The sequence below is a fragment of the Capra hircus genome, unplaced genomic scaffold, assembly GCF_001704415.2.
Source record: "Capra hircus breed San Clemente unplaced genomic scaffold, ASM170441v1, whole genome shotgun sequence".
Lineage (NCBI taxonomy): Eukaryota > Metazoa > Chordata > Mammalia > Artiodactyla > Bovidae > Capra > Capra hircus.
In genome coordinates, this window is record NW_017193389.1 from 1 (window position 1) to 9,831 (window position 9,831).

Sequence of the window (9,831 nt, forward strand, 5' to 3'; positions counted from 1 at the left end):
CGCTGCTTCCCCGGGCCTTTGCGCCTGTTGTTTTCTTTCCCTCGGTTCCCCGCTTCCTTCCGTTCCTCCTCTCGCTCTCCTCGCCCTTCTCTGCCCTCCGTGCCCCTCTGCTCTGTCCTGGTCCCCTGCTGTCCGTTCTCCTTCCGTTCTCCTCTTCCCCTTTCCCGTCGCCGCCGTGCCCCGCTTCCCTTGTCCCTTTCTCTTTCCTCCGGTTTTCCCCTGTCCTCTCTGGTTTCCCCCCTGCTGCCTTTGCCGCCCTCCTGCTCCTTCCCGCTCTCTGGCCTCTCCTTTTTTTCCGCTTCCCGCTCCTTTGTTTGTTTGTTTGTTTTTGTCTTCTGGTCCGCTGGTCCCCGCTGGCCTTTCGTCTCCTCTCTCGGTTCCGCGCCCCCCGTTTTCTTCGCCTGCCCTTTTTGCTCCCCGCCTCTGGCTTTCTTTCCCTTTCCTTGCTTTCTCCTTGTTTTCCTCCTCTGTTTTTTTTTCCTTCGGTCCCGTCCCTCCGCCTTCTTTCCGCTTTTGGTCCCTGTCGGCTGGCCTCCGCTTTCCCCCCCTCTTGCCCGTTCCCTTCCCCCTTTCCGCTTCTTCTCGTGGCCCCCGCTCTCCCTTTCCTCCGCCGCGGCCCTCCCCGCTTTTTCTTCGTTGCTCTGCCCCTGCCCTCCGCGTCCCTTTGCGCCCGCGTTTGGCCTCTCCTTTCGGCCTGCCCCTCTGCCTCCCTCCCGCCCCGGTGCCTTTCTGCTTCCGGGCTGGCCCTGCTCTGCCTTGCCCTTCCGCGCCCCTGGGTTCCCCTGCTTTTTTTTTTTCTTCCCCTGCCCCGCCCGTTCTTTCCGCCTCTGCCCTTGCCCCCTCTCGTCCTTCGGTCCGTTTTCCTTCCCCTCCCCCCGCCCGGCCCTGCCCCCGCCTCTTCCCGCTGCTGCCCCTTGCCCTCCTCTCCCCCCCTCGTCCCGTCCTGCTCCCCCTTCTCCCGTTCCCCTGCCCTGTGCCCTTCCCCTGTTCCCGCGGGCTTTCCCTGCCGCGCCCCCCGCGCTCCCCTGCCCCCTCCTGGCTCCTTGCCCCCGCCGCGCGTTCCCGCCCCCCTCTCTTTCTGCTTTCTTGCCTCTGCCCCCGCCTTTGCCTGTGTGGCTCCCCCTCCCCTGGGCCCTTCTGCCCGCCTGGGCCCTCCCGCCCCCCTGCCCTGCCTCTTGCGCCCCTGTCTGCCGGTCCGGCCGCCCCCGTTCGCCTGGCCCTGCCCCCCCGCCTGGTTCCCCTCGGCCCCGGCTCTGTCCGGGCTGTCTCTTGTCCCCCTGCTTCTTTCCCTTCTCTGCCGCGTCCCTCCTGCGCCCCCCTGGGCTGGCGCCGCCCCCCGCTGGCCTCCCGCCTTGCTGGCGCCCTCTCCCGCCCTCCGCTCTGCCGCTGCCCCCCCCTTCTGGCCGCCCGTGCCGCCGCCCTCCCGCGCTCTTGCTGCCCGTGCCCGCGGCGCGTGCCCCGTTGCTTCCCGCTCCCCCTTCCGCCCCCTCCCTCCTGCCTCCCGTCTCCTCCCTTCCTGGCCCCTCGCTGGGCCCCCTTGGCCCCCGCCGCCGCCTCTTTTGGGGGGCTTGGCCCTCCCTGCCGGTGCTGGCTGCCTCCCTGCCCTTCCCCCTCTTTCTGCCTTGGCCGCCCCGTGCTGCCCCCCTCGCCCGCCTCTTCCCCGCCGCGCCGTTGCTTTGCCCCCGCTCCCTCCCCGTCCCGGCTCTGGTTTTTCCCTCTGTCCTGGCTGGCTCTGCCCGCTGTCCTCTCCCGCCCGTGCCCGCTGCCCCTTGGCTGCTTTTGCCCTGTGGTGTTGGCGCCGCTGCTTGTCGGTCGCTTCGCCTCCCCGGCGCCGCCCCCCCTCCCTCCTCCCGGCCCTCCGGTCTGCCTCTCCCTTGGCCGGCCTCCTCCTGCCCCTGCCCCTCCCCTCCTTTGGCCCCTTTGCTGTGCCGCGCTGCCTCCCTTGGCCGTTGCTTTGCTTTGCCTGTGCGTGTGGGCGCCCTCCCTGGGCCCCGGCCCTCCGGGGTCCTTGCCCCTGCCTCCGCCCTCCCGCCCGCGCCTTCCCGCTGTGTGCCCTTCCGGCCGCCGGCGCCTGGGCCCTCTCTTCCTTCGCGGCCGGCCCGTCCTCCCCCGCGCGTGTGTTTTCCGGCCTCTCTTTGCCGCCCGTGTTTTGCTTCTCCGCCCTCCGCGCTGCCGGCTTGCTCTGCGGGCCTCCCTTGCCGCGTCCGGGCTGTGTGTCTCCCTGCCCTTTCCCCGCCTTGCCGCCCCCTTTCCTCGGTTGGCGCCGTGCTTCCCCTGCGCCCGCCGCCTCGGGCGTGTGTCTGCGCGGGCTGCGTGCCCTGCTCGGGTCCCCTCGTCGCGGGCCCCTTGCCCCTCCCCTGGGCCCCCGGCGCGTCGCTCTGGCCCGGCCCTTCGGTTGCGCCCTCCCCCGCCGGGCCCCCCGCTCGCTCTGTCCGCCGGCGGCCCCCGCCCTGGGCTGGCTTTTCCCGCCGTTGCTCCGTCCCCCCCCGTTCGGGCTCCCCGGGCCCGCCCTGCGCCTTTTGGCCTCTCGGCCCCGTCTCCCGCTGTGTGCCCCGGCTCTTTTTCCCCCCGGCTCCCGCCTGTTCCCGCCGCCCTCCGCTCCTCGCTCTCTCCTGCCGCGGCCCTGCCCTCTTGTTGCTGCCCCCCGCCCCGCTGCTGGGCTTCTTGGCCTCCTGGCGGCGCCGCCTTCCTCCCGGGCCCGCGCCGCGGCTTGCTTGCTCCGCGCTTTTGTGTCCTCCCGTTTTCTTCCCGTCTCCCGGCGCTCGCGCCCGCTTCTGCCTCGCGCCTCCGCCGCGGGGCCGCCCGCGTCCCCCCTTGCTCGTGTTGGTCCTGGCGTTCTCTCCTCTCCCCATCGTTCTGCCCGCCCCCGCCTGTCTGGCGGTTGTCCCGCCTCCCTCGCCCTCCTCCCCTCCTTTGCCCTTTTCCGCTCCCCGGCTTCGCCCGCCGGTTTTTTCCCGCGCCGTCCTCCGCCGGCTGCCTTCTTGTTTCTCTCCTCCGGCCTGTCGCGGGCCCCCCGTTTGTCCTTTCTTCCTCCTTGCGCCTTCTCGCCCCCTCTCTCCTTGGGGCCCCTTGCCCTTCTTCGCCACTGCCTTGGCCCTGCCTCTCTCCGCCCCTGCTTGCCCGCCGTTTGGCGCTTCCTTTGCCTTTCCCTGGGCGGGCGGGCGCCCTCCCTGCGCCCCGGGCCTCCGGGGCCCTGGCCCCTGCCCCGCCTCTCCCCGCCCGTGCTTTTCCGCCTGTGTGCCTCTCCGCCCCCGGCGGCTGCGCCCCTCTCTTCCTTGGCGCCGGCCCGGCCGCCCCGCGTGTGTTTTCCGGCCTGTCTCTTGCCGCCCGTGTTTGGCTTGTTCGCCCGCCGCCCTGCCGGCCTGTTCCCCCCGCCTCCCTGCCCGCCTCCGGGCCTTGTGTCTCCCTGCCGTTTCCTGGCCTTGCCCCCCCTTCCTCGGTGCGCGCCGTCCTGCCCCTGGGGCCGCCGGCTGCGGGCGTGTGTCTGCGGGGCCCGGTGTCCTGCTGGGGTCCCCTGGTCGCGGGCCCCTTGCCCTCCCCTGGCCCCCCGGCCCGGCGTTGCCGGCCCCCCCTTGCTTCTGCCCTCCCCCCTGGGGCGCCCCTCGCTCTGTCCGCGGGCCGCCCCGCCCCGGCTGGCTTTTCCCGCCGTTGCTCGGCTGTCCTGCGTTCCGGGCTCCCCGGCCGGCCCTGCGCCTTTTCGCCCCTCCGCCTGGTCTCCCGGTGGGCTCCCCGGCTGCTTTCCCCGCCGGCTCCCGCCCGTTCCCGCCCGCCCTGGGCTCCTCGCTCCCTCCTGCCGCGGCCCCCTGCGCGCCCCGCTGTTTGGCGGTTGCTTTTGCCTTCCCCTGGGCGGGTCGGCTCGCCTCCCTGGGTGCCGGGCCTCCGGGGCCCTTGCTGCTGCGACCTGCCCTCGCCGCCCGCCCTTTCCGCCTTGTCTGCTCCGCCCGGCGGCGCCTGGCCCGCTCTCTTCCTTGGCGGCCGGCCCGGCGCCCCCGCGCGTGTGTTTTCCCCCCTGTCTCTTGGCCCCGTGTTTGGGCGTCTCCGCCGTCCGCCCTCCCGGCCTGCTCCCCGGCCTCCGTTCCCGCGTCCGGGCCGTGTGTCTCCCTGCCTTTTCTGCGCCTTGGCCCCCATTCCTCGGTCCGCCCCGTCCTGCCCCTGGGGCCGGCGGCTGCGGGCGTGTGTCTGCGGGGGTCGGGTGCCCTGCTGGGGTCCCCTCGCCCCGGTCCCTCCCATCCCCCCGGCCCCCGCGGTGGGGCTCCCCCTGGCTTCCGCCCTGCCCCCGCGCGCCGCCCCGCTCGCTCTCTCCGCCGGCCGCCCCGCGCCCTCGGCTGGCTGTTCCGGCTGTTGCTGGGCCCACCCTTCCGGGTCCCCCCGCGCGGCCGGGCGCCCTGTGGCCCCTCGGTCCGCTCTGCCGGTTCCCCCCCCGGGTGTGTCCCCCTCGGCGCCCCGCCTTTTCCTGCCCGCCCTCGGCTCCCTCGCGCTCTCCTCCCGGGCCCCCGGGGTCGCCCCGCCTGTGGCTGTGCCTCTGCCTTTCCCCGCGCGCCTGGGGCCCTCCCTCCGGCCCCGGGCTCCCGGGCCCCTTGTCCCTGCCCCTGCCCTCCCCGCCGCGCTTTTCCCGCCGGCTGGGCTGCCGCGTTCCCGGCTGCGGGGCCCGTGCTCGTCCTTCCGGGCCGCCGCGGCCGCCCCCCGTGTGTGTTTGCCCGCCTGTCTTTGGCCGCCCCTGGTTCGCTCCTTCCCGGGGCGCCTCCCGGTCTGCTCCGCGGCCCGCCCTTCCCGCGGCCGCCCCTGCCTCTCCCCTGTCCTTTCTGCGCCTTGGCCCGCCCTTCCTCGCTTCTCGCGGTCTTGCTCCTGCCGCCGCCGGCTGCCGGCCTGTGTCCGCCCTGCCTGGGTGCCTTCCTGGGTTCCGCTCCGTGCGGGGCCTTTCCCCTCCCCGCGGTCCCCTGCCTCCTTGGGGCGGCCGTGGGGCCCGCTTGCCTCCCCCTTGCCCCCGGCTGGCCCCCGCTCGTTCTCTCCGCGGTCCGCCCCGCGCCCTTGGCTGGCTGTGGCCGCTGTTGCTGGGCCGCCCTGCTTCCGGCCCCCCCCCTCCCCCGCCCGCGCGCCCCCGGCGCCCTGTGGCCCCTCGGTCCTGGCTGCCGTTTCCCCCCTCGCCTGTGTCCCCCTCGGCGCCCCGCCTTTTCCTGCCCGCCCTCGGCTCCCTCGCGCTCTCCTCCCGCGCCCCGGGGCTGGGCCGCTGTGTGGCTGTGGCTCTGCCTTTCCCTGGGCGTGTGGCGCCGCTCCCTCTGGCCCCGGGCTCCCGGGGCCGTTGCCCCTGCCTCCTGCCCTCCCCGCCGCGCTTTTCCCCCTGGCTGCGCCGTGGCGTTCTCCGGCTGCCGGCCCGCGCGTGTCCTTCGGGGCCGCCCAGGCCGTCCCCTGTTCTCCTGCCTTCCTCGCCTAGTCGGTCCCCTTCTCCGGTTGGGCCGCGCCTTCCCTCCCTGCTCTGCCCCCCTGCCGTCGCTCGCTGATTTGCGCCCTCCTTCCCCGCCTTGGGTTTCCCCCCCGTCTCGCCTCCGCTGGCCCTGTCTTTGTCGCCGCGTTCCTTCCACAGGTATGTGAAGCTCTAAATATCAGTGGAAATTACATACAGCATATAGGCCCCAGTGTTCTGGAATGGTGGAAAGAAACAACCAAACTCTTGAAGAGACACTTTCAAAATGGATCATAGAGACTGACTGTACGTGGATGGGCTTGCTTCCGGCAGACTTACTCATATTACGGGTAACCGCACGTTCCCACAGTTGTTGTCCTTATGAAATTTTCTATGGGACCCCCTCCCACAGTGAGGCAGGTGTTAGCAGATTTGCCACAAGTAAGGGGGTGGGATTTCACAGCAGATGGAACAATTAGGTAAGGTAATAAATCAGGTAACTAAGTTTGTATAAAAAAGAATATCATTCCCCCTTGAGGAACAGATTCATGAATTTGTGCTCAGTGATCAGGTGTGGCTCAATGACTGGAAACACAATTCCTTGGCCTGACATCGGAAAGGTCCTTATACTGTTGTTTTAGCCACAATTCTGAAAGAGATGGGAATACCAGACCACCTAACCTGCCTCTTGAGAAATCTGGATATGCAGGTCAGGAAGCAACAGTTAGAGCATGGACATGGAACACACAGACTGGTTCCAAAAAGGAAAAGGAGTATGTCAAGGCTGTATATTGTCACCCTGTTTATTTAACTTATATGCAGAGTACATCATGAAAATGCTGGGATGGAAGATACATAAGCTGGAATCAAAGATTGCCGGTAGAAATATCAATAACTTAGATATGCAGATGACACCACCATTATGGCAGAAAGTGAAAGAGGAACGGGTATGTCGGGGGAACTTCTTGAGTTGCAGCAAGGGTGTGAAGGACCCCTTTGGAAGTTCCAGAGGTTAGGTGTGGTTAGTCTCGAGAGATGCTCAGCGGAAATGGGCCTCATGTCGCCTGGAATGGAGAGGCTCCTGGATATTCCCGAGTTTCAGCAGGTGCTCTCGAGTTACGACGGGGATTCAGGGACCCGCTCTGGCGGCCGCAGGAAAGGCCAGTTATCATGCGTGTTGCTAGGGGGCCTCTCGTGATTCCTCTCATCGATGCCGGGGCCTAAGACCTTTGTGTGGAGTCGGGGCCGGAACTGAGGATTCCTCTCCAGTGCTGATATGGATTTGCGGTACTTCTGGAGTCTCCCCAGGGGAGTCAGTCCTTGTCTCGAGTGGGGCATGCACGTGCGCTTTCCTCCCGAGCTGTAGCAGCAGTGTCACGCTTCCCTCGCGTGGATCAAGGGATCTGTGGCTTTCCCTCGAGGCTTCCCACGAGGCTTTCCCACAGGGCTGTCCCACGTGCCACCATGGTGTGAGTGATCCTCGGCGTGAAAGTCGAGGCATTGCGGGGAAAACAGGTTCCTCTGAAATGGACTGAGATATCTGGGGGACTCTTGGAATGGTGGCACGACCTGGAGTTCCTCTCGCCTTTCCTATTGAGAGCCTCTCTTGAGAGGCCACGGGAACGCAGAAAAATCTTTCCTGAGTAAGCAGGATAGGATCCTCATCTCGAGCTACCAGGCGGAAACGGGGTTCCTCTGGATTTGGGCGGGACCCTCGTGCTTCCTCTCGAGTGGAGACGGGTATGTTGGGGAACTTCTTCAGTTGCAGCAAGGACCCTTTTGAATTTCCAGAGTTTAGGTGTGATGAGCCACCAGACGCCTCAGAGGAAATGGGCCTCATCTCGCCTGGAGGGAGAACATCCTGGATTTTCTAGAGTTTGGCAGGGTCTCTCGAGTTACGACGGGGACCTCAGGGACCCGCTCTGGTGGCCTCAGGAAAGGCCAGTCCCCATGCGAGTTGCTCGGGGCCTCTCGGGGATTCCTCTCCCCGTCTATGCCGGTGCGTAAGATCTTGTGTGGAGTCGGTGACGGAACCTGAGGATTCCTCTCCAGGGCTGGCATGGATCTTGGGGTACTTCTGGAGTCTCCCCAGGGGAGTCAGTCCACGTCTCGAGTGGGGGCATGCACGTGCGCTTTCCTCCCCAGCTCTAGCAGCAGTGTCACACTTTCCCGTCGAGTGGATCAAGGGATCTGTGGCTTTCCCTTGAGGCTTTGCCACAGGGCTGTCCCACGTGCCACCGTGGTGTGAGTCGATCCTCGGCTTGAAAGTCGAGGCAGTGCAGGGAAAACAGGTTTCCCTGGAATGGACTGAGACTTCTGGGGACTCAGGAATCGAGGCACGACCCTGGAGTTCCTCTCGCCTGTCCTGTGGAGAGTGTCTCCTCTTGAGATGCGACGTGAATGCCGGGAATTCTTTCCCGACCACGCAGAGAAAGGATCCCTCCTCTCGAGCTAGGAGGCGGAAACGGGGCTCCTCTGGATGTGGGCGGGACTCTCGTGCTTCCTCTCGAGTGGAGACGGGTATGTCGAGGAAATTCTTGAGTTGCAGTAAGGGTGTGAAGGACCCTTTGGAAGTTCCAGAGGATAGGTGTGATTAGCCTCGAGACTCCTCAGCAGAAATGGGCCTCATCTCGCCTGGAGGGGAGAACCACATGGATTTTCTCGAGTTGCCGCAGGTGCTCTCGACTTACGACGGGGACCTCAGGGACCCGCTCTGGTGGCCTCAGAAAAGGCCAGTCCCCATGGGAGTTGCTCGGGGGCCTCTCGGATTCCTCTCCCGTCGATGCCGGGGCCTAAGACCTTGTGTGGAGTCGTTGCCGGAACCTGAGGATTCCACTCCAGTGCTGACATGGAGATTGGGGGATTTCTGGAGTCTCCCCAGGGGAGAAAGTCCTCGTCTCTAGTGGGGGCATGCACGTGCGCTTTCCTCCCGAGCTGTAGCAGCTTGTCACGCTTCCCTTTGCTTGGATCAAGGGATCTGTGGCTTTCCCTCGAGTTTTCCCACGAGGGTTTCTCACGAGACTTTCCCACAGGGCTGTCCCATGGGCCATCGTGGTGTGAGTCGATCCTCGGCTTGAAAGACAAGACAGTGCAGGAAAAACAGGTTTCCCTGGAATGGACTAGATATCTGGGGGACTCTGGGAACGGTGGCACGACCCTGCAGTTCCTCTTGCCTTTCCTGTGGAGAGCGCCCTTCTTGAGATGCTCGGAACGCCAGGAATTCTTTTCCGACCGCGCAGGGAAAGGATCCCTCCTCTCTAGCTAGGAGGCGGAAACGGGGCTCCTCTGGATGTGGGCGGGACTCTCGTGCTTCCTTTCGAGTGGAGACGGGTATGTCGGGGAACTTCTTGAGTTCCAGCAAGGGTGTGAAGGACCCTTTGGAATTTCCAGAGGTTAGCTGTTATTAGCCTTGAGACGACTCAGTGGAAATGTGCCTCATCTCGTCTGGAGGGGAGAACCTCCTGTATTTTCTCGAGTTCCGGCAGGTGCTCTCGACTTACGAAGGGGACCTCAGGGACCCGCTGTGGTGGCCTCAGGAAAGGCCAGTCCCCATGCGACATGCACGGGGCCTCTCCGGATTCCTCTCCGGTCTATTCCAGGGCCTAAGACCTTGTGTGGAGTCGGTGCAGGAACCTGAGGATTCCTCTCCAGTGCTGACATGGATCTTGGGGTACTTCTGGAGTCCCCCAGGGGAATCAGTGCTCGTCTCGAGTGGGGCATGCACGTGCGCTTTCCTCCCGAGCTGTAGCAGCAGTGTCACGCTTCCCTTCGCGTGGATCAAGGGATCTGTGGCTTTCACACGAGGCTTTCCACGAGGCTTTCCCACAGGCTGTCCCACGTGCCACCGTGGTGTGAGCCGATCCTCGGCTTGAAAGTCGAGGCAGTGCAGGGAAAACAGTTTTCCCTGGAATGGACTGAGACATCTGGGGGACTCTGGGAATGGTGGCACGACCCTGGAGTTCCTCTCTTCCTTTCCTGTGGAGGCGCTCCTCTTGAGATGCGACGGGAACGCCGGGAATTCTTTTCCCGACCACGCAGGGAATGGATCCCTCCTCTCGAGCTAGGAGGCGGACACGGGGCTCCTCTGGATGTGGGCGGACTCTCCTGCCTCCTCTCGGTGGAGACTGGTATGTCGGGGAACTTCTTGAGTTGCAGCAAGGGTGTGAAGGACCCTTTGGAAGTTCCAGAGGTTAGGTGTGATTAGCCTGGAGACGCCTCAGGGGAAATGGGCCTCATCTCGCCTGGTGGGTAGAACTCCTGGATTTTCTCGAGTTGCGGCAGGTGCTCTCGACTTACGACAGGGACCTCAGGGACCGCTCTGGTGGCCTCAGGAAACTTCAGTCCCCCATGCGAGTTGCTAGGGGGCCTCTCGGGATTCCCCTCCCTTCGATGCCGGGGCCTAAGACCTTGTGTGGAGTCGGTGCCGGAAC

The 9,831-nt window shown here is 66.1% G+C and overlaps 1 protein-coding gene across 1 annotated transcript; it reads right to left on the reverse strand.

The window, feature by feature from the left end:
* Positions 1-2,236: 2,236 nt before the first annotated feature.
* On the reverse strand, positions 2,237-5,036 carry LOC108634924 (collagen alpha-1(I) chain-like; the record flags this gene model as incomplete). The annotated part of the gene is made up of 1 exon (XM_018045252.1): positions 2,237-5,036. A coding segment is annotated over one exon (2,800 nt), but the record flags the coding sequence as incomplete, so codon positions are not given.
* Positions 5,037-9,831: the final 4,795 nt, after the last annotated feature.